Source organism: Geotrypetes seraphini, chromosome 16 (assembly GCF_902459505.1).
Source record: "Geotrypetes seraphini chromosome 16, aGeoSer1.1, whole genome shotgun sequence".
In the NCBI taxonomy this organism is placed as follows: domain Eukaryota; kingdom Metazoa; phylum Chordata; class Amphibia; order Gymnophiona; family Dermophiidae; genus Geotrypetes; species Geotrypetes seraphini.
In genome coordinates, this window is record NC_047099.1 from 1,439,531 (window position 1) to 1,463,294 (window position 23,764).

A 23,764-nucleotide genomic window follows, 5' to 3' on the forward strand; every position below is an offset into this window, starting at 1 on the left:
GGACATGACATGACATAACATAACCCTGTTAGGCAAACCTGGAGCCAGTTGGTCTCTGCACCTGAAATGTCCCCTTCCCCATGTATCACCTGAGTGTTACAGTGGTTATAGTGCTGCGACGTGTGAGATTCTCATAACTAAGGATGGTAATTGGTATCAGACTGAAATAAAGACAGTAGAATTGATCAGCTAAATTATTGGACTATCAAACTGAGGGAGGGTTTCAGCTAGAGAATGACATGGGGACAAATTTGTTCCTGTCCTAGTGGGATCTCTCTCCATCCCCATCCCAACCCTGTACACTCTGCCCTAAGAGCATAAGAATAGCCTTACTGGGTCAGACCAATGGTCCATCTAGCCCAGTATTCCATCTTCACGGAGGCCAATCCAAACCACAAATACCTAGAAAAACCCCAAATAGGAGCAACATTCCATGCCACCAATTCAGGGCATGCAAGGTACAGGGTAAAGTGTAACAAACAAAATGGAAACCAGAAAGAGGATTGGATATAGTAAAACAAACTGGCTTCAATAGAAGAAAAGGAGTGATTGAGAAGTGACCCAATTAGGCTTGAAAAACTACTCAGAAATATGAAACTCTGAAGGGAAGGCTGCTAAACCTCCCTTGGAGAAGAGTTCACCTTCCAGTCACTGCAAACTTAACAAGTTTATGGGCACACTCAAAAACTCCAAAGATGTTTGAAAAAGCAAAGTTTCAAAGTCTTTTTCTGACCCCCTTTTCACGTCTCCTCTCCCCTTTGTTTTCAATTGATTCATGCTGTTAAATTGCCTTTTTTTTTTACTACTAGTTGTATAATTATGGGTTATACAAATGTTATCTATATCATTCATAGTGTCACAGCTACTTTACCTTGTTGCTAGTTTACTTATATCTATATCTATGCAACTTGTATAACTCTAGTTTTGTCATCCTTTTGTATGTATACCTTATTTCAAAAATGTTTCAATAAAAAAACCTTGACTAAAAAAAAAAAAGTCTTTCTGTTTTATGCAAGAAATGTCTTCATTTGGTAAAAGTTAAAACTGCCACCACTGAGTTTAGCTCTGTTTATTGTATTTGGGGGCTGGCAATTTGAGTTTGTTACATGTCAGTCTCCAGAGCTGTGATACAACTGAACATCAAGACTAGTAAAAGTATTTCGCTAATGAAGAACTGTAGATTCACACATGTCCACATTTGTTACTCTCTGATTTTCATCTACATGGGGTCTCATGAAGCAGGATTCGAAACGGGGCCACGTTGGGACTCCCAAAGACAATAATTAAGATATTTCTTGCATAAAACAGAAAGACTTTGAAACCTCGTCTTTTCAAACATCTTTGGAGTTTTTGAGTGTGCCCATAAACTTGTTAAGTTTGCAGTGACTGGAAGGTGAACTCTTCTCCAAGGGAGGTTTCACAGCCTTCCCTTCAGAGTTTCATATTTCTGAGCAGTTTACTTCTCAACCAATTCAGGGCAAGCAGAGGCTTCCCCCATGTCTGAACAGCAAGGGTCTCAAACACTTTAAAATCATGTGTTTGAGGCTTGTGCAGATGAGGACAGAGCTTCCAGGGATGGAGATAGATCCCGCTGGGACAGGGACTAAATTTGTCCCGGTGCCATTCTCTAGAAACTTTCAGAAGTCAACATTTGCAGGATACAAGAATGAGTATGGTGTGGTGCTCTAATATCTATGTTACAGACACAAGAGGGGGGGGGGGTAGGCAGCAGGGGCTCCTTTCCCCAGCATGAAGAACTCCGGCTTTGAGGCCATTTCCCCTATCCCTAAGCTTGCATTGCTCCCTGCCTGCAAAACTAAGGCATTGCATTACACTGCAAAAAAAGCATCTGCTCATATATAAGTGGCGACACCGGAACCTATTGGAGCAGCAGAATGAGGCTCGCAAGCCACGCAGAGCGACGATTGGAGCAGCAGAATGAGGCTTGGAGATCACTGAGACAGACGATTGGAGAAGCAGAATGAGGCTCGCAAGACAAGCAGAGCGACGATTGGAGCAGCAGAATGAGGCTTGGAAGACACTTTCCTCGCGAGACTAAAACATACAGATTGCAAGAAAAGTAGAGCAATGCCGAAACAAACAACATTTGTTCGCGTTCCGTATTGACAATGATCGCAATGTGTCGGGAGCCCCACGCGGTTCTCTTGGCAGGTCCTTGCTTAGCTACAGGGTGCACGCGCGCTCCTCTGGGCGGCTCAGCCTCGTTGCCAGGGGGAAGCCGGAAGTACTCCGCCCGCGGGTCAGAGTTCGGGGTTGAAGGGTGAGAGGTCAGGCAGCAGCTGGAGGGAGTTTGACATACTGGCCAGCGGGGAAGAGGGAGCGCCTGTGTGTAAGGCAGGGAGGGAAGGAGGGAGGGCTGGGGCTCAGGCAGAGAGAGGAGGGGGAGACGATGGGGGGGAGAGAAGAGATACTGGCTCTCTTTGGCTATCAAACAGCAAAAAGGCTGAAGGAGCACAAGTGGAGCTGCCACCATTGACTTCCAAAGCTCTTGCTGGCTCCTAGTCTGCAATCTCCCTCCTGGAACCAGGTAACCAGGAGCTGTGCAGAAGTTTACAGTTTGAGAGAAAGAAAATACCTGATGATAAGGGGTGCTCAATCGACATAGTCTTACTGGGTCAGACCAATGGTCCATCAAGCCCGGTAGCCCGTTCTCACGGTAGCCAATCCAGGTCACTAGTACCTGGCCAAAACCCAAAAAGCAGCAATAGTCCATGCAGTGGCTTCCGATCCAGGAGGACAGGATGGAGCTTATGGTGCTGATAGGCAGATGCAGTCATAAAACTGAATGCTTATGTCCTGCCTCCACATCTTTTCTCTTAGGTTGTTGCTGGGGTTATGAGCAGGGTGTATGTGAGGAGCAGGTGTCTTACTTCTCTACCTCTTTTACTTCTAGCTCCTTTGCCCCCTCTCCCCCATGAACAGATGGCTACCCTCAGGTCACTGCAGGAGGAAAACCACATCCGGGTACAAAATCACTCTGCATTGGAGAAAGAGCCACCGTTTCTCAAGAACATGGTGGTACAGGTAAAAGTCACAGTTTCAATTTCATCTACAATTTTACAGGTCTATTTTCTTGGCTAGTGAGTTCATAAAATGTCACTAACCCACCTGACATGACCTTGTCCTTACTGACTCCAGCATCTTCAATTCTTCACTCAGGATTCCTTTCTTCCACTTGACGTATCCTCTTCTTATCCTTGGTCACCAACTAAGAACTAGTTTCTTAGCATTTTTTCACATTTCTCACCTCATCCTGGTAAAGTCTTTCCCTACAATCTATTTCCTTCTGCTCCAGCTGGCTGCAGGAGATGCATCAGCAAGTCACCTGCCTCGCACTCCTGCCGAAGCAGAGCTGCAAACACTGCGGAAGCGGCTGGCAGAAAGTGAATCATCTCACCAGAGCCAAGTGCAAGGACTGCGAGAGGCACAGCAGCGGCAAGCTATCTTAGTGGAGAAACTGCAAGCCAAAGTAAGAAGGATGGGGAGAAAGGAGAGAGAGCCTTTTTGTGTGCCAAAGATAGAACCTGATAGGTCATTGTCATTTTTCTTACAGGTTGTGCAGTATCGCAGACGGTGCCAGGAGTTGGAGCGAGCCAAGGTAAAACCAGTGAATGGGAGAAGGGGATCATGCTTTGTCTCCACTCCTAGATATGGAAGCTAGTTAGTTGGTGAAGAGAAACTGTCCTTACCATTTGATGCAGAGATAGCTGAAAATGAATCTTTATAGGGCTCTAGTATGTGTAAAAGGATGAGAAGAATCATGGAAGTGTGAAGGAACAGGGAGAGAGAAAAAGAAGAAAAGCAGGTAAGTGAGGACACAAGACAAGAAGAAAAGAGAGGCAAAGATGGGGAGTAAACTGAAGTTTTGAGGGGATGGAATGGCAGAATGGAAAGTTAAAATGAAGAGAGCTAGGAGAAAAAAGGTGTGCATGTGACTTCTTGACCTAATCAGACCAGTCCAGAACATGTGGGTTGTGTCCGTGAGTCAGTAGGTGGATTCAGAGATGTGTGGATTTCCGACCATAAACCCTACTGTATCTATACTGCAATCTTAAGGAATCTTATTGTAAGCTGCAATGAATCCTTGTTGAAATTGAATGGTATGGTAAATGTCTCTAGGATATGGTAGCAGAACTGCCTTTGCAGTTCTGGGCTGATAGAGTTTATCCTGACCCAGAAGGAGCTATCAAAGCAGGAAAGTAGAACAAGTTTAGCTCCTGGGGATGGGGATTAGAAAGGAAGGGAATTAAATTTTTTTTCTTCTGCCTTTCTTCCATTTTTCTGGCTATTAAAATAACAAACACCCCCCCTACCTCCGAAACCTTTATCTTTTAATGTCTGAGGTGACAAGAGAGAGCTTCTTAACTTAAACTAACCCCCCTCTCAGGATTGGTCTCGGTATCATCTTATTTCTTTTCTTTTTGTAATTTAACTCTTTAATGGACTCGCAAAAAGACTATAAACTGTAACTTGCACTGCAAAATTTGTGCTTATTTCTCATGGGAGTGAGTTAATTTTATAAATATATGCTAGAGATCAGAACAGCTTGCTTTAGCCCTGAAGGCTTATCTGAGTAGCTTTTCTGACAGTGACGTATACTATGGATTTTCTATTCTCGGTCAGAATTACCAGTTTCAGGTGATGTTTTTTAGTCTGGTGACAATACCTTGGAACTTCTCCAAAAACACGGTGGTAGTGGAAGCTGTCTTGTGTAGGCAGAAGATCTTGGTTCATCCTTTTTATATTTTTGGCTCTTCAGAGCAAAGACAGAAGAAGAGAATCCATGAAGTTACGACCTGAGTGATCCAGCTTCTTCAGTCTCTGGGTTGGATAGTCAATTTTGGCAAGAACAAAATAGACTAAGTCACACTGAATATAGTAGAGGGTGTGTGTTGTTGTAGCTTAAAGGGCAAAGAAGTCAAAGTAATACTGTATAACTGGATAAGACTTCTCAGTATACAAATAAGCAAAATATATAACTGGCTTATAAAGTAAGTAAAGTGTTCACATACACTCAGAGATTCAATATTTGCTTTGTTATAGAGAGATTGGTGGACTATGCTTGTACAAAACCTTTTTATATTGGAGAGCTCATAGGTCTCTGTCTACATTTGCTGGCTGATGGACACAACCCATGCATTCTGGAGTAGTCTGGACTCAAGGAAAGAAAATTAACAGTTAAAATTGGATTTCTCCTTGTGTTCTGTCTCTCTTTCCAGCATTTGCATGAGAAGGAGCCAGTGGGATACGGCTTGGAGAAAGTACTGATCCGCCTTGAAGAGGAACAACAGCGGTGTGTAAAGGAATCTGTCTGACTCTGAGGTGTTAGTCTTTAGTGCATCTATATAGCAGTTATTAAAAATGTACAGTATATGGTGCAGTGTTAAAGGAAAAGTCATTTAACCTCCCTATATTCAGGGCTTACTGTGTGACTTTCATTATGTTAGCTAGCCTCCCAGTAGTCACATTTATCTGACAGATACTTGCACACTTAGTGGTTTGATGACACTACGGAAGAGGTAATTACCTTGGAATGATCATTATGACACCGCCATGCTTTTCTTTCCCCCTTCTTTCAGATGTGAGAGCTTGGCAGAAGGGACCATGCTACTCCAGGACCAGCTGGACAGTGCCAACAAGACCATTGAGGCCCTGGGAGGAGACCTTCGCAAGCTCACAGCAGACTGGACTAGAGCCGTGGGGGAGCTGGAAAGAAGGCAAGGAGAATGGCAGGAGGAAAAAGAGGTGAGAACCTGCTGGGGAGGAAGAGAGGGCCAAGAATCGGGTCTGAGAGAAAGGGGGGAAGGAGGGGAAGAGACAGACAGAATTTAAGGATGGTAAGAAAGGGCCCTTGGGAGAGGAAGTGAGGAACGCACTCTTGCTGTCTCTGAAGCTCTGCAGGATCCTTTTGTCTCTTCCCCCTCATAGGACTGTCCCTCTTGCTCCATCATTACCCTTCTCAGTAACGCACTTCACCCAACATTCCTCCTGCTTGTCAAACTGTGCTTTCCTGCATGGCTCTGCCTTTTCTCTTGAAACCTTCATTACATCCCCAGTCTTTAATACTCTTTCCCGTTCGTTTTTTCCTCTGGAACTTTCAGCTCTTGGACAGCCACCGCCGGGGTGAGCGGTCACGACTCCTCCACCTCTGGAAGCAGGTTGTGACTTTCCGCCGCTACTTTCTACAGCTGAAGTCTGCCACGGATAGGTGAGGGCCACAAGAGTTGGGTGAGCCAAGGAGACAGCAGAACTAGACCCGACTTCTCTCTTGTCTCTCGCTTCCACCCATTCCCTTTGTGTCCTGGGAGTTTTGGTGATGATTCAGGAAAGGAATGTGTGGGAACTATAGTCCCTACTATCTGTTGGCAAGGGTATAGGGAATGGGCCACTTTCCAGGAAATGGGTCAATCCTTGGATCATTTGTTAAGCATATTTCCATGGGCTAATGCAGGCACTAAAAATCCCAGCATGCATGAAGAATAAACCCAAGATTGGCTTGGTCTTTAAAGGGAATGTTGATGCAGTGTGTGGACAACGATCCACAACTGGACATTTTAAATAATAGGAAGAAAATCAGTATTCTATCCAGAAAAACTCTTTACATGTGCCATAAACTGAGCAGTCCTCTGACCTTTGCATTTTATTCTCTGTTCCTGAGGGATTTGTCACAGGTTAGGATGGATTGGGCTCGCTCCTCTGGCGCTCTGCAGGCTGTCTGTCTTAGCCTGGTCTCTGCGAGCCTGTGCACAAAGGACCCAAATGCCAATCAAGTAACAGCAGTGGAGATGCTTAATTCACGATTGGAGGCGAGGATTGCGGAGCTGGAGCAGGAAGTGAGTGAGAGGAAAAAGGAAGTGATGCGGCTCCATGTCAAAGGGGAGCAGGAGAAGACAGAGCTTCGAGAGAGGTGATGGGAATGGGAGGAATGTGGCTTCTGGACTGTTTTCTTTCCACGAAAAGAAAATATTCACTTAACATCTCCGATAAACTCCATTAGTTCAGTTAAAATCCTTGGTGTAAACTGTCCTACCGCCTTCAGATTAGTGCTGTTGTTTTTTCAAGCTCAGAATGATCAGATCCTTAGCAGATATTCTTGACCCTCAGTCTCTTAACATTCAAATTCACTCCCTTATTATTTCCAAGCTCGACTATTGTAACTCCTTATATAAAGGTGTCTGTCAAAAAGACATCCGACATTTACAATTAATACAAAACGCTGCCATAGAAATTATAATGAACAAGAAGAAATTTGACCACATTACCCCCTTGCTAAAGAGTGCACGCTGGTTATCAGTTCCTCATCGAATTACATATAAAATGGCTTTAATTTCTTTTAAAACCATGAACACCAAAGAACCTGCCTTCGTTCGTAAGCTCCTCATCCCTCATGATCCTTTGAGAACCTTAAGATCAGCGTCTCAGCACCTTCTTCACGTTCCATCTTTAAAAATCATTAGTACCCGTAGGGTTTCTTCATTCGCAACTACAGCCCCTACAATTTGGAACTCGTTACCTTCACATTTAAGGTCTGAGCCAAAAAAAAATGTAGGTAAATTTAAGGATTTCCTCTTTAAAGATGCATATGAATGTTGATTTCTGTATTGATCCCATTCAACTTTTAATATGATTTCTCTCACTGCCCTCTTGTTTTTAATCTTAATTGTACTCTTTTCTTTTTTTAATTGTATTTCCCCCCACAATCCTCTTGTTTTCATGTCTGTTACGTCTTGTCATTAACAAGTATGTTACTTGTTCCCCATTTTAATTTTTTTAAATTGTTAAACGCTTAGAATTTGAAGATGGTATCTACTGTGTGGGCTAAATCCATTGTTGTGGGTTAGTGTGTCAGAAAAGCAGGTGGCTGAGAACTCACTTCACGTCTCCTCTCCTTTTCTCCCTTCCCCAGGATTGTGGATCTCTCCTCCACACTAACACAGCTGCAGAGGGAGGACGCAGAGAAGGAGGAGACGTTGAGGGTGCTGAATGACACCCTGCAGATGCTGGTGCGGAGTGGGGGAATGGATGAAGAGGGTGTGGGGGGCTTCTCAGAGGCGAATGAGGGTGTGACATGACGGGATGAAACGTGTAAGTGTAGGGGGGGGAGGGGGGGCACAGTCTCAGCCAGAGATTTGTAGGGTTCTGCAGGCGGCGTCTGAGATGAAGTGGGTGTGAAGAGTGTTTAGAGGAGATGAAAGCACAGTTTCAACAGAGGCACGTGTGAAATCTCTGAAGAGGAAGGTTGGGATGGAGGGTGCAGCTGAGATAGGGGCACTTTTGGCTGTAGATGGGTTTATGTTCGCATCTCTTTCACCCTTGAGGTCTTTTTTTCTTTCATTCCTTTCAGGAGTCGAGTCGCTCAGAGGCTGAGGCCTCACTGGCCAGGAGCATGGAGGAAGAGACGCTGTCATTTCAGCTGGCTATAAGGGATATTGCCAAGGTAGGAGTCAGAAAGCAGAGCAGAGGAAAGTGTGCATGTCTCAGGGTCCTTGTGAGTGTTCCCCAGGAGGACCTGCTAACACAGCTAAAGGTTCATCTCTGTTCCTTTTGCTGCTTAGGTGCTGGTGGAAGGATCAGACAGTGGAATTGAGCTCTCGCTGACTGAGCCGTCGCCAGATGTCCATGAATCTCTCGTCCTATTGCGGGAAGCGCTGGAGAGGAGGGAGGAGGGAGTCAGGGTAAGTCAGCGTTTTTTCAGAGCTGTCCCTGGGAGCTCCTGTCCTCTTTATGGATTTGAAGATTCATTCCCTCTCTTTTGCAGATGCTGCGGAATCAGTTATCGGAGCAGCAGGAGAACTTGTCTGCTCTGCAAAAGGAGCTTGATGAGAACCGCTCCCAGGGAGATCATCGACATCAGCTCCACACAGAACTGGAGGCTCTTGCCCGAGAGGTGGAAGAGGGGAAAGAGCGGGAGCAGCGACTCCAGATTCAGATGGAATCGCTGAATGGGTCAGCAACCTATCCATGCCCTCTGATTTCACTCCCTCAGTCTGCTACCGTTCCTTACCTCGCATGCGTTTCACTCTTATCATTTGCAGTGAGCACTCTCGTCTAGTGGAACAATCGGAGAGCCTGCAGCAGCGGCTTGAGATCTCAGAGCAAGAGGCGCAGCGGTTGGGACGCGTGAACACAGATCTGCAGTTGCAGGGAGATTCCTTGCTGCAGGAGACGGAGCAGCAGAAGCAGCAGAAAGAGGAGGCAATGCAGGGCAGCCAGCGGGTGTGAGTACAACCCAAAAATGAATCAGAATTACTCCCTCGCTCTAAAAAAAAGAAAGGTCTAATCCAGCTCGCCAACATTCGAGCTTAAGAATCCAGCATTAGGTTTCGTTGACATCACTCTCTTGCCCTCTTCCCTACCCATCTCTCAGTCAGAAGGCCCTGGAGACCCTGGAGATTCAATACTCCTCGTTGCGAACAGAGCTCAGGTCTGCACGAGAGGCCCTGCAGACATCCTACCTGGAGGGGGAGCTGTTGCGAAGGGAGCATCAGGAGACAGAGGCTGCGTTGCGTAAGGTAGGACTATTCGGAAATCTGGTCTCAGAGCTGAGACGTTGCAGGAGGTTCACCGAGCTCTTGGGCATCTGAGCATGGTGAGCACTGAGCGGGGGTCGCTCTACATGTTTGATAAGACCAAATCCTGCTGCTGCTCTCGTGATCTCGGAAAGTCACTTAACCCTCCATTGATTCAAGTACAGGCTTAGTTAGATCTGCTGCACTGAGTACGAGGTCTGTTCAAAAAGTTCCAGGACTGATTTCATGAAAATCCCTTTTAAAGTGCTCCCCTTCCCTACATATACACTTTTGCCAACGTCATTTCCATTTCTGGAAATAGCAGGAATCGGCAAAAGTTGCTGCGTCGAAATTTGCTTTATGTCTTCACTGGTGTCAAATCGCTATCCTTTCAGCGTGGATTTAAGTTTAGGGAACGAGAAGTCAGCAGGGGCCAAGTCAGGAGAGTAAGATGGCTGGGGAAGAACTGTCATCTTGTTTTTGTGAATTTTGACGCATTCAAAACACCTTTCATGACCCTTAAGCCTCTTTCAACATTTCATAAGTTTCTGTAGTGGTATTACCCAGTTTAAAACTGGCATTGCAATCTGGAAGCAGGGACCCTAGATCATTTAATATTTTATTGTCCCTGTATCATGGCCTTTTGGAAATCAATTTGGTCTCAAATAAATTGTTTATTAGAAAACCATGTAACATTATCATATGATACAATTCTGTTCGGTATGTCAATGAGAACAAAAAGTCAAATTTCATCAAGCAATAACAAACTTATTGATTACGACAGGAGTAGCCATGCAACATATCACCAGTAATTGGAAAAATTACAATAATCTTAGCTATACATTCTGGTGGAATTTGTTGTGCCACATTTACAAAATGGAAAGAATAATTGCTATACAGAAAGGGAATTATAATAATTTTAAAAAGATTTGGGGGCCATTGACAAATTATTGCAATGATTAGACATCATTTTCCACTGACAGTATATTTATACATAGGGGGAGGGGGGATGGTATAAAGTTCTATTAAAGGTTTAGTCAATAGATAAGAATACAAAAAAACTATAATTATGGGAGGGGGTGGTATATAATTATAATATAGGTTGAATCAATAGCTATGAATATAGCACATGTATGTTATTTTTTTGATTGCAATATTTGTGAAAAGGGTGGGTGGGTGGGTGGGGGAGGGAGATAATTTATGTAATTAAGATGGCAGTAGAAAGAATTTCAAGTGATGTGTTTGATTCAATTGATGTAATATTGTGTACTTGATGGAAGATGAAAAATGAATAAAGAATTGGGGAGAAAAAAATAGATAAGAATACAATATTTATATGATATTTTTGATTGAAATATTTGTAGGGTGGGTGGGGAGGGAATAAATTTCTGTATTTACAATGACAATAGAAAGAAATTCAAGTGACGTGTAAAAGTTTTAAATGATGTAATATTGTGTACTTGATGTAAGATGAAAAAATGAATAAAGAATTTGAAAAAAAACCCCCACCTTTGCGCTGTAGCACCTCTCGTTGAGGTTGCACATGATGAAAAATAGCTGATCACAAAAATACACTTTCACATAAACTGCTATAGCTTGGAGACGAAAATAAATCAACATACAAGGTTTCAAGCTATTTCGCCCCGCCTAGCGCATCTCAGAAGAGCGTCATGTCCTGGGACTTTTTGAACAGACCTTGCAGTACTAGTTAATAAAGGTGTGAGCTAAATTCGCTGGTTTAGAGACGGGTGTAATGGAACTTCCCCCCTCCCACCACAGATGGAGTTGTCAGTGGCTGAGCTGGAGGCGGAAAAGACCAGGCTGAGGTCAGAAGTCGCAGACCTACGGGACGCAGGATCCAAGTTGGGAGCTTTGAGCGAAGCTCTGGCTCAGGATAAGGTGGAACTGAACCGACAGCTGAGGCAGGTGAGCTGGGTCTGCTCTGGATCTCGTCAGTAAGAAATTGGAGCACAGCTGGAGATTGAATGAGGATGGAAGTGTAGAAGGGGATGACTTTGACCCACTGTATATGTCAAACCCAAATGATCTAAGACAAATTCACAATCTGTCTACACATTATATTTGTTAACTTTGTTGGGATATAAAATGAACCAAATAAATCAATAGTGCTGTAACTAATGAGCTCTCCTAATGTGACTTTCATGACGCATCTGTTCCCTCACAAAATCACTCAGGTGGAGGGAGGATACGAATATCAGAGTCTCTGTGATAAGGGACAGCCTTGGACCCTTACTACTATAGTGCTGAGAGGTGTACACGGCGCTGAACATTTTAACATGCAATAGACAGTGTCTGCTCAGAGGAGCTTACAGTCTAATTTAGACAGGACATTTCAGGGTTGGGGAGATTAAGGTAGGTGGGCCCTTGTGTGAAAGACTGGCATCTGTTTCAGCACGGTTCCTGAAGCCAGACCTATCTGAGTGACTGCAAGCTACAGAGATGATTACTTCCCCTTTCTCTCTTCAGCTGGAACAGGAGAATGAGTCACTCTCTCTGCGGATTGGAAAGGCAGACCATGCCAGAGCTTCCATCCACGAGGAGCTTATTGTGTCTCAGACGCAGAAGGAACAGCTGTCATTGGAGAAGGACCAACTGGAGCGGCATCTGCGAGATGGGAATGAAGAACGACAAGAACTGGAGGCAGAAGTGAAGGGCCTGAGACATGAAAGAGAGGAGATTCTAGAAAGGCTGCAGCAGGTAAGAGAAGACAGGGGAAGTGGATATAGGAGAGTTCAGCAAGATGGGTGGTTGGAAGCTAAGAGTTTGCTCTTCGGTCCTGTAGATCGTCAGGCAGCAGGATGGGTACAGCCAAGACCTGGAACGCTCTCGTCTAGAGACATCTCGCTACAGTCAGACAGTGGGACAGCTGTCTCGGGATAAGGAAGCCTTAGCGCGAGAGCGGGCCAGAATGGAGGTGCAGCTGGGAGCTGCCGAAAGAGACAGGAGAGGGCTCTCTGAACAGGTGACAGAACTGAGGTGAGAGGGGAACAGGGGGGTGCCTCTCTCCCAATCATACCTGCACAGGTCTCTCTCTCACACCTTCGACCAGAGAAACATTACAAATTGAAGAAGGGAATTCACTGACACATTTCCCAGGTTCAGTTCTGGTCCGGATTGTCTCTGCTCAGATTCTGCTTCTAACATGGGTTCAGGATCCCCCAGGATTTTCCTGCTCCAGCTGCTGTTTCTTCCCTTTCCCCAGTTTTTCCTGCTCTTTGGGAATTGCGCATCTCTTTTCTCTCTGGATTTTGCATTGTACATGAGGAAATGCATTTCTGCTTCTAACCTGGGGACAGGATTCCCCAGATTTTGCTGTTCCAAGTGTTGTTTCTCCAGAATTAGACACAGGTTTTCCTGCTCATTCTTTTGGGGGAAGACTTTGATTTTTCTCTCTCTGCTCTTTGGGAAATGTACAGATTTTGCACAGTACAGGAGGAAATGCATTTCTGCTTCTAGATCTGTGTGGAGAGTCTGGATATTTAGTTTTGCATTTCAGTTTTTGTCTGCAAATTCTGTTTCTTAGTTGGACTCTTCCTCTTTCTGCAGTCCTTCTCGCATGTGTCTTCATTTACAATTTCATCTTGCTATCTCTAGCAACTGTCTCATACATACAGAAGGTGCTTGTCTCTCTAAGCCATTGTGTCTCGCACATTTCTAAAGGGGATGCAGAGATTAGTGTTGGTGTGTCACTTTCAGGGCCCTGAAGGAGACCCTGGAGGCCAGTCTGTTTGAGGCTCAAGAGCACATCTCAAGGCTGGAGATTGCAGAAGCTCAGCTGGAGGTCAAAGTTCAAACAATCACTCAGGCCAAAGAGACTGTCCAAGGTGAGGGGGTAGAGAAGGTGACAGCCTCCTCCCAGTGTTTGGCAGAAGGTTCAAGGGGTAAGGACAGTGGTTTCCAAACCCAGTCCTGGAGGCATAAGAACATAAGAATTGCCAGCGCTCCAACCGAGACCAGCCCTACCTGTGTACGTTCTGGTTCAGCAGGAACCTGTCCACCCCAGCTAGTCACATTTTCAGGATATCCACATTGAATATTCATTCCACCAAAAAAACATAAGTCCACTCCTCATATTTTTTGTAATATGATGTGCTCCGACCCACAGCCAAAATACCACAGGTGTAGGCAGGGGTTACCAAGGGACCATCATAGCCACATCAATGTCCCAACCTCATATACTGTATCTTGCCACATGCCTACAATCTTTTTATCACCATCTCTTATATATAATATACTTATCTTTATAGCGTGACTGGCAGTTCTTCCACTACGCAGCTTGCCTTGCCACCTGGACATTAACACTTTTTTTAATATGTAACACAAACTCAAGGACTCCCCCGACTCGAGTTTCGCTGTTTTTGGCTTCTTCAGAGGGGGATTTGCATGTAGTGGAAGCAGAGTGCACAGACATTTCTCATGGATATTCAATGTGGATATTCTGAAAACCTGACTAGCTGGGGACCACTGGGTAAGGAGAAGAGCATTCCTTCCACTGTGGCCATGAGGGGGAAATCGGAGATGAGAGACGCAGAGACAGCATCTCCCCAGGGTGGGAAATAGAGGGAGCAAGCGGTTATAGGAGAAATGGGAGGTGATGCAGTTAGTGGAAGTGCTGTGGGTCAGTTGATACTGTGGCTTAATCCTGGCCCCTGGGGTCTTTTGTGGCAGGGGAGGTCAGCTGCTTGCGGAATGAGCTTGAGTCTGAGAAAGTGAAAGCAGAGACGGAAAGAGAAACTCTGGCGCAGCAACTCTCCCACTTTGAGCAGGAACTCCAGCATACTACGAGGCAACTGCGCAGAGATCACGAGGAAGAGGTTGAGGAACTGCTACAGGAGAAGGTAAGAGAGACATAGAACCATCAGATTGTGGGAGGGAGACTGGGAAACGCTCTGACACAGCGATTGATTTTCAGATTTCAGCATGGAATTTCTTTGTAGTGTACATTCCTTTAGCACTTTTGCTTCCACGCTGTTTGCTAGCCTGAATTTTCAAAGGGAACGCTGGTGAGGAGGAATCCTTTAGAACAGGGGTGTCCAACCTTTTGGCTTCTCTGGGCCGCATTGGCTGAAAAAAATGTTTCAGGGGCCGCACAAACGCTACAGCAAGACAGAGGAGGGAGCCGGCAAGACGGTAAACACCCGGGGGCAGCAGAGGAAAACACTGCATTGCCCTCAACCGGGGCCGCACAAAATACTTCGCGGGGCCGCATGAGGCCCATTAAACCCTTTTTCCAGTAGTGGCCAACCCAGGTCACAAGTATCTGGCAAGATCCCAAACAGAAATAAGCAGTGGATTTTCGTAAGTCCATCGTATTTATTTATTAAAAAGGTTGAACCCTGCTTAAGCGGTTCATATAATACATACATAAATGACTACAGCAATGAATAACTTACATTCATCTAAAAACTCTTCAAGATCAAAGTCATGAAAACAAAAAGAGAATTTTCAAGAAGAGGCCTCTATAAATAAAGTTGTGTTTTAGAAAATTATCCAAACAATTTTTAAACCCTGCTAATCTAACTGCTTTCACCACAAAGAATTCCAGAGTTTAATTACACATTGAGTTTGTTTAATTACACATTGGTTTGTTTTGGGTTTTTGCTAGGTACTAGTGACCTGGATTGGCTACCGTGAGAACGGGCTACTGGGCTTGATGGACCATTGGTCTGACCCAGTAATGCTATTCTTATGTTTTAAATCTACTACTTAGTAGGTTCATTGCATGCCCCCTAGTCCTAGTACTTTTGCAAGGAGTAAGCAAGCGATTCATATCTACTTGTTCACCGAGCTGTCTCTTCTCTAGGCTAAAGAGCCCTAGCTACTTTAGCCTTTCCTCTTAGGCAAGTCATTCCATCCCCTTTATCACTTTCATTGACTATTACCCTGAAGGCCTATAACTTATCCAGTCAGTTTAAAAGCTGCCTTCTGTTTATAATAATTGTGATTGTATTCTCCATGTTTTCCCTCTTTAGGACAGCATGCATATCCAGCATGAGATGGTGCTGGCCCTGGCCACAGAACGCCTGGCACAACATGAGGCAGAGCTGGTGATTAATTACGAGGAGAGGTTGGAGCGCCTGCATCAGGAGAGTGTTGTTGTGCGGCAGGCTCACCACGAGACCCTGGCCCAGGTGGAGCACAGCAAGCAGCAGGTGAAAGAGGAAATAAATAACCCAAAATCAAACCCTGAGTCCACTGCCAAAGTGTTTCCCAAAACCAACATTCAAGGGAGAGTTCCAGGCATTTGTGTGCATGAAGTTTTTATACCTGCTCTCTTCCTTTTCTGGATTTGGGAAGCCAGAGGTAAATGATGGACTTCTGCAGAGGCGAAAGAGAGACTCGATCCAAGATGTCAAAATTTGGGTGCCCTCCGGGTGTGGGGTTTATTTCAGTGCTGAATTCTTGCCCCGGGACTTAATGTCCTGCAAATTCTGGAAAGCAAAATGTTCCTTTTTAATGTTTTTGCCTTTTCTGTTTCAAGTTTTGGTTTAACCGTTTTTGTTCCTTTTTATGTTTTCTCTCTTTTGTTGCCTTTTTTTCATTAGGCGGTCTCTGGTTTGGGGTTTTTGGGGGGGGCTTTTATAAATTTGTATGGCTTCTTGTTTCATGGTCTCTTGCTCTCTTTTGGCTTTTCAGGAGCTGATCCTGCTGCAGGGCAACCAAACGCTCTTGGAAGAGGAGGTGCAGCACCTCCGGGAATTATTGCAGGCCTCTGAGGATAAGGTTGCTGTCACCGAGGGCTGTTTTCAGAATCTCGAGAGAGAGATCCAAGTTGCTCATCATACTGTGGAGATAAGAGAGAGTGAGACACAGGCCCTGCACCTCCGAATTCAGACACTGGAGGCGGCGCAGAGGGAGGAGCTACAGGGGCGTTACTTGCAACTGACAGAAGCCGTGGCGGAGAGAGACACTGAAGTAGCAACACTGAGAGAGAAGTTAGATGACAATATACGGGACCAAGAGACACTAAGGACTGAGCGAGATATACTAAAGAATGAGCTACCGAGATTGTCTCTGTGTCTCGTTGAGAAAGATGGGGAGATTACAGCCCTGCGAGAGAGAATACAAGAGAACGAAAAGGAGAAATACACATTGAGAAATGAGAAAGAGAGACTTTCTCTACATGCTCTAGAGAAAGATGGAGAAATAGAGGTCCTACAGAAAAGGATTCAGGATACTGAAAAGGAAACAGAAAGATTGTCTCAATGCATCATAGAGAGAAATGGGGAGATTACAGCGCTACGAGAGAGTGTGCAAGAAAGCAAAGAGGATAGAGATACACTGAGAACCGATAGAGAAGCTCTCTCTCTACATATTCAAGCAAGAGGTGGAGAGATCAAGGCTCTGCAGGAGAGAATGAAGGAGATTGAGAAAGAAAGGCAGACGTTGTCTCTGTGTGTCATGCAGAGAGATGCTGAGATTACAACCCTAGAACAAAGCATACAAAAAAGCGAGAAAGAGAGAAGTCTACTGAGAAGTGAAACTGAGAGACAAGCTCTACGTGTTTTGGAAGGAGATGGAGAAATTGAAGCCCTGCAAAAAAGAGTACAGGAGAATGAGAAAGGCAAAGAGAGACTCTCGCTGCATGTTATGGAGCGAGAGAGAGAGATTACAGCCCTGCAACAGAAAATACGAGAGAGCGAGGAGGAGAGAGACACACTGAGAACTGATAAAGAAAGACTGTCTCTTCATGTTATGGAGCGAGAGAGAGAGATTACAGCCCTGCAACAGAGAATACGAGAGAGCGAGGAGGAGAGAGACACACTGAGAACTGATAAAGAAAGACTGTCTCTTCATGTTATGGAGCGAGAGAGAGAGATTACAGCCCTGCAACAGAGAATACGAGAGAGCGAGGAGGAGAGGGACACACTGAGAACTGATAAAGAAAGACTCTCTCTAGATGTCATGAAGAAATGTGGAGACATTGATGTCCTACAGGACTGGAAAGAAGAGCGCGAAAAGGAAAGAGACACACTGACAAGTGAAATAGAAAGGCTGTCTATGTGTGTTACAGAGAGAGACAGACAGATTATAGCCCTGCAAGAGAGGATGCAAGAGAACGAGGAGGAAAGAGACATGCTGAGGTGCAACATAGAAGAACTTTCTGTATGCATCATAGAGAGAAACCGGGAAATCACAGTCCTACGAGAGAGTGAAAAGGAGAGAGACACACTGAAGAGTGAGCTAGAGAGAATGTCACTACATTTGACTGAAAGGGACAGCGAGGTCAAGGCTCTGCAGGAGAGGATACAAGAGAGTGAAGAGGAGAGAGAGAACCTGAAAAATGAGGTCGAAAGACTTTCTTTGTGTGTGATAGAGAGAGAAAGAGAGATAGAAAAGTTGCAAGAAAAGATAAGAGAGAGTGAAGACGGAGAAACATTGAGGCGGGAGCTAGAAAGACTCTCTCTAGATAAGACTGAGAAAGAGAGGGAAGTCAAGACTCTGCAAGAGATGATACGAGAGAGCGATGAGGAGAGAGTGTCATTGAGAAGTAAGGAGAACAGCATGTCTCTTCTTCTGACAGAGAAGGACAGAGAAATTGCAATCCTGAAAAATAGGGTGAAAGAAAGTGAGATGGAGAGAGAGATGCTGAAGACTAAGATTGAGACACTGTCTATATCTGTGACAGAAAGTGAAATAGATAAGCTATCTTTACCTAGGATGAAGAAAGAGATGCTGTGCAGTGATACAGAGAGATTCTTTTTGAGCGTTATAAAGAGAGATGAGCCAGGGGTCCCGAGAACTACCATTGCAGCAAAGAACAGTGATGCTGCATCTATGAAACGGCAGATCCATGTGCCAGAAGAACCTTGCGCATTGGAAACGTCACAGAATTCGGAGCGACCTGGAGAATTTCAGGTGACGCTGAAAGAGGATGTGTTTGGGGTGAAGGATGTGGAACACTGGAAGACAATGCTGCGGGAGAAGCAGAGAGAGGCAGAAGCTCAGCGCCAGCAGATCAGTGTACTTAGGGAGTATGAAGAACAGCAGGAAACAGAGTTGCAACTTCTTCAGACCAGGGTGCAGGAGCTAACCCAAATGTTACTTCAAAGGGATTGTGAGCTTGAATCCCAGCAGCGGCAGCTCCAGGCATACGAGGAAGAAGAAGAGGCCAGAGAAATTGCTCTCCGTGAAGACCTGGCAAGGGTTAAGGCTGCACTTCAGGAACGGGCACATGAGGTAGAGTCTATGAAGGAGTGGGAGGAAGAGGAGAAGACACGAATGAGCTTCCTGCAGGCTGCACTAGAACGTTCTGAGATGGCTGTTCGTCAGCGAGACAACGAGATTGCATCCCAAAGGGATCAGCTCAGTGAACTTCGAGACCAGGAATGTGAGGCAGAGGCAAAGATAAAATTGCTGCAGGAGAGCCTGGGACACCTCAAGTTATCACTGAGGGATAGGCAGCAGGACTTGGAGTTACTTAGGCAGCAGGTCGAAGAGCAAGAAGAAGAGGAGGTGAAGCAGACAAAGGTCTTGCGGCAAAGTTTAGAGCATGCCAAGGCTATGCTGAGAGAGCGGGATGGAGAAATTGAAGCATTGCGTGGCGAGATCCGAGAACAGGATGAAGAGGAGGCCACACAAGCAGAAGCTCTAAGCCATGTTAAGGTCACTTTACGAGAAAGAGAAGAAGAAGTGGAATCTCTTAGAGATCAATGTGAGAGACTACGTCAAGTGTTGAGAGACAGAGAGAAGGAGCTCCAAGTTCAAGAGGAACAGCTAAGAGTTTTGCAGCAGCAGGAGGAAGACACACAAGTAGCCCTCAGGTTATACCGAGACCGTCTTGTACAGCTGGAGGAAGTTGCTGCAAGAGAGGGAGAGAGTGAAAACACAACTCTGAGGATGAGGCTTGCCCAGCTCCAAGACCAAGAGGAAGAGGAAGCAGCCAAGGCCAGGGCAACGCTGGAGATCCTAGAGCATCTCCAACAAGTACTAAGTGAAAAGGAACAGGAGATAAAAAACCAGAAGGAGAAAGTCAGGCAAGTTGAGGAAGCCATGAAGGAGAAGGAGATGGAAATAAAGACCCTGAAGGAAAGAGGCCAAGCAGTCCAGAAAGAGATGGAAGAGAAGGAAACACTGTTGGGGAACCATGACCAACTACAGCATATGTTAACCAGAAAAAATGATGAGGTGAGAGCTCAAAAGGAAAAGATTCAAAAGCTTGAAGAATCTGTGAGGGGCAGAGAAAAGGAAGTGCAGACCTTGAACCAGAGGGTTCAAGAGCTTCAGGAACAAGAGAATAAGGAACATCATGGCCTACAAGAGAACCTGAACCAGTTAAAAGAGTTGCTGATCAGAAAAGATGAGATGATGAAAAATCAGATAGAAAAGATCAACCACTTAGAAGAAGTTCTAGAGGAGAGAAATAAAGAGATGGAGGCCCTGAGAGGAAGAATCAAAGTGCTTCAAACACAGGAGGAAGAGGCAAATTTCAGATATCTCCAACTGACACTGAGCAAGAAGGATGAAGAACTGAAAGGTCAGAGGGAGAAAGTTTGGCATTTTGAGAGTTCTTTGAGGGAGCAAGAGTTGGAATTGGAAACCTTAAAAGAGCAAGTCAGAACATCTGAGACTTCTTTGAGGCAGAGAAAGATGGAAATAGAAGCTATGAAGGAGAAGGTCAGAAGACTTTGTTTGCAAGAAGAAGATGAAAAGGATAATTTGGAGGATTTGCATTATCTCCAGCAGATACTGACCAGGAAGGATGAGGAGTTGAAAGGTCAGTGGGAGAAGATCAGTTATCTTGAGACTTCTTTGAGGTCAAGAGCAATGGAAGCAGAAAGCCTGATGGAAAAACTCCAAGGGTATGAGACCTCTTTGATGGAGAAAAAGAAAGAAGTTAAGAACCTGAGGGAGAAGCTTCAAGGATACGAGACCTTTCAGAGGGAGAGAGAGATGGAAATAGAAAACCTGAGGGAAAAGCTCAGAGAATGCAGGGTCTCTTTAACAGAGAGAGGCACAGAAGTGGAGACCCTGAGGGAACAGGCCAGACTTCAAAGGGAAGAAGATACTGGGAAAGAGAGCCATAATCTTGTCCAGTGGACACTGTCCAGAAAGGATGAAGAGCTGAAAGACCAATGGGAAAAAGTCAGGCACCTCGAGATGTCTCTCAAGGAGAAAGAGATGGAAGTAAAGTCACTTAGAGAGAGAGAGACTCAAATAGAAACCCTGAAGGAGAAGATCAGAGTACTCCAGGTGCAAGCTGAAGAGGAAAAGGCTCTCAGACTATCACTGGAACATCTCAGTTTGAATGTTCAGCATAAAGATCAGCAATTGGCAGCGAGCAGAGAGAGAATCCAACAACTTGAGAAAGAGGAGAGCAGGCAGGTAAGGGCCTTGCAGTGTGACCTGGAACACGTGACCTCTGTCCTGCGGCATACTGAGAGTGCAGAAATTAAGTGGAAGGACAAAGTACAAGCATTGACAACTACCCTGCTGGAGAGTGAGGTTGAGACAAAGGCATTGAGAGAGAACATGGAGGTATTGAAGGGCCTGGTGTCTGAGAGAGATCGTGACCATCGACTTCACCAGGTCTGTAGTTGGCTTTTTCTCCCTTCTCAACTTTTTTCTAAAGATAAATCTTAGCTTGATAACTGTAATTGTTTTTGCTCTTTTCCCATAGAGTGCTAATGACAATGAGGAGGGACTTCAAGAGCGAGCAGAAGATCATGGAGTTCTGCAGGAACGTCTAAACTGTCTCCAGCGGGCAGTGGCAGAACTGGAACATGACAAACAAGGCCTGGAGAGCCTCAACTTACAACTGAAGACAACCTTGGAGAGGGTGAGGGGTTATGTTGTCTCTCTTCTGACTGCATTTCTGCCCGCAATGTCCGAAAGTCAGAAACAAGTTTATGACGGGTCCTCTGGGTTCTGATTGTTAAGCACTGCCTTTAGTATTCATAGCTATGACTTGGCAGGATCGTGAAAGTCCTACTAGCTACCACCTGCCTCTAGTGTTCAGCACCCCAACTGAGACTGAAAAATTCTCTCTCTTTCCAGGTGGAGAAAGATAGGAGGAAGTGGAAGAAGGATTACAGGCACATGCTTGTGGGAAGATGTCACTTCTCAGGACTTAAATCTGATGATTTTGGCCATCCATCGATGGGAAAGGTTTGACTATTTTGTTGTTTGGGGCAGGGAGGGCAGAAAGGTTTCACACACATTTAATATGCTGCTGTCCTCTGTTCAGTTTCTTCTGACCTGGTGTAGCCATTGTTTCCCTGGGTATTTAATTCTCTGTCACTAGCCAAAAGTACTGACTCAGTCCATGATCAGACTTTTATTTCTGCAAATATCTGTCAAACCTATGCCCAGGTCAGAAAGTCTTAAACAAATTAGGCTGAGAAGAACATCTATGATCTAGGTTGATATTTAGATATTTTAACTTCTGAACCAAGGTGTGATACGAATATATAGAGGGCCCAGATATACTTAACATTTCCAGTAGGTATAAAATAGAAAACTCCAGGTATATTCTTGAATCCTGATGCTCTTATTTGTGACTTGGATGAATCTAAGAAAAATTCAGATTTCACAGCTAGACCCAGATCAGGGAGAAGATACCTGGGGGCAGTCGATTTGTGATCTGAGCTTACTGGCTTTCAGTTTTCCACTGATCATGCTGGCACCCTACCCTGGGCTGCAAGTAATCTCACACCGTTAGTGACCAAGAATGCTCTCTAATAGTCCTCACAAATGGTATGTTACACTGGGTAATCTCAAAATCAAAAAATGTAATTTCCCTTTTTCCTAGCTGATCGTAGGGGATCAAGTGAAAGATCTAGAGGAATCGTGGCAGAGTCTGCCAGAGCTACTGAAAGAGGTAAGCAACTGGGGCCTAGCGTTTCAAGTGGCGGAGGCAGTGGTGTCTGCTAGGCACATATTGGCTGACCTTTGCCCTTTTGTCCTCCTTGGACAGGTCTCCTTTCTACGGACTCAGTTGTTGCTGGAGCGCCGTCAGAAGAGTGATTACATTGAGCGCTGTACCAGGAACAGTAATGAGCTCTCTGACCTCCATCGTGACCTCTCACAATCGTTGGCCACTGTGAGTCGCTACCCTGAGCCTTCAGTCCTGGAACTGGAAACGCTGCGCCTGGATGAGTCACTAAACCAGAGCTTAGTGTCATCTGGAATCGGTCCCCATTTTCCCAAAGACTTTCTGATGAGCTCCACGCCACAACATGGGGAGTCGAAGCAAAAACCAGAAAGCACAATGGGAGAGGAGCCTGTACCCTGAGTGTTAGAATTGGAGACTTTGGGGTCTCTGCTGGGTGTAGCTCTATACAGAATCCCACTATTGTCTGCCAGTAAATCCAGTCCTGAGGAACGCTGACAATCAATCTGCCAGGTGGGGTGGGGGGCTTGGAACTGGCAGATCTTCCACCACTGAATTGAAGGAGATGTTTTCCTAGAAGACTTCCTGCCAACGAGTTTGGATTACAAAAGTGTCACTAAGCAGGATTAGTCAGTGGCCAATTGCTATTGCTCAGGGATTCAAAACTCACAACCAACTCTGTCCGAGGGTGTCGCCACCTTTGCCTTAACCTGACTGAAGACAGCAAGCACTATTTTATAGGACTGCAGTGAAAGAAGTGATCCCATTGTGGCTAAAAGCGTGCTTTGATGTACCAAGGTGATGTTCCCATTACACCATATCCACTATCTATTTTATGTAGCAAGGAAACAGTAGTGACCTGATTCCCTTCCAAGCAAAGTGGGGAAAAAACAACCCAGAGCAGCCTTAGGGGCCATCTTGCCAAACCACCTCACTTTTAAGACTCTTCTTCCACATATACTTTTTTAATGGAAGAGAAGCAACTGAAAGGAGGATCCCGGATCGAAGGAAGGGATGTTCTCCTGATGCTATGAAGGAACTTTACTCCCCAGCCCTAATGTAAACACTGCCAAGCCTTCCTCTCTGAGCCCCACTTCTCACACTCCTAATATCCCTCATTAAAGTATTATTTTTTTTATTTATTTTAATAACCATATATGTACAGTATACATTTATATATATTTTTGGTTTGTTCTGTAATAAACTCATTACAAACTAACAGTCACATTGTAGCTTGTTTTACACAGGAAATGTGTCTTCCCCTCCCCTGCTCTAAAATCAGCCTCCATCACGCAAAACTCTTGTATTCTTGGTGGGTTCCTTTTCCTTCCAGGCGCTCAGGGGTCTGTGGCTGCAGGAAGCACAGAGGAGGTAGCCTGAT

At 45.1% G+C, this 23,764-nt stretch overlaps 1 protein-coding gene across 7 annotated transcripts; it reads left to right on the top strand.

Annotated features, from left to right (window-relative positions):
* Positions 1 to 2,069: 2,069 nt before the first annotated feature.
* On the top strand, positions 2,070 to 23,602 carry CEP250 (centrosomal protein 250). 7 transcript variants are annotated; one of them, XM_033923730.1, is made up of 25 exons: positions 2,070 to 2,281; positions 2,915 to 3,045; positions 3,317 to 3,490; positions 3,575 to 3,619; positions 5,241 to 5,314; positions 5,601 to 5,766; positions 6,123 to 6,229; positions 6,680 to 6,928; positions 7,928 to 8,024; positions 8,366 to 8,458; positions 8,577 to 8,696; positions 8,780 to 8,967; positions 9,057 to 9,239; positions 9,389 to 9,533; positions 11,310 to 11,456; positions 12,018 to 12,248; positions 12,334 to 12,527; positions 13,248 to 13,375; positions 14,220 to 14,389; positions 15,524 to 15,703; positions 16,188 to 21,080; positions 21,172 to 21,330; positions 21,549 to 21,659; positions 22,303 to 22,371; positions 22,468 to 23,602. In XM_033923730.1, the coding sequence occupies exons 2-25, from the start codon at positions 2,944 to 2,946 to the stop codon at positions 22,783 to 22,785; spliced, it is 8,343 nt and encodes a 2,780-aa protein (XP_033779621.1). In that variant the 5' UTR covers positions 2,070 to 2,281; positions 2,915 to 2,943; the 3' UTR covers positions 22,786 to 23,602. The 7 variants fall into 7 exon arrangements, with proteins under 7 accessions (XP_033779621.1, XP_033779622.1, XP_033779623.1 ...); XM_033923731.1 differs by lacking the exon at positions 2,070 to 2,281 and adding an exon at positions 2,312 to 2,350; XM_033923732.1 differs by lacking the exon at positions 2,070 to 2,281 and adding an exon at positions 2,328 to 2,346.
* The last annotated feature ends 162 nt before the right edge of the window (positions 23,603 to 23,764 follow it).

What these genes read in the sequence shown, in the direction of transcription:
- CEP250 (XM_033923730.1), top strand. Translation starts at nt 2,944, where the DNA reads ATGGCTACCCTCAGGTCACTGCAGGAGGAAAACCACATCCGGGTACAA. An exon ending in TGAACCGACAGCTGAGGCAG is followed by an intron (nt 11,457 to 12,017) that starts GTGAGCTGGGTC and finishes TTCTCTCTTCAG; the next exon opens with CTGGAACAGGAGAATGAGTC. An exon ending in AGGAACTGCTACAGGAGAAG is followed by an intron (nt 14,390 to 15,523) that starts GTAAGAGAGACA and finishes TTCCCTCTTTAG; the next exon opens with GACAGCATGCATATCCAGCA.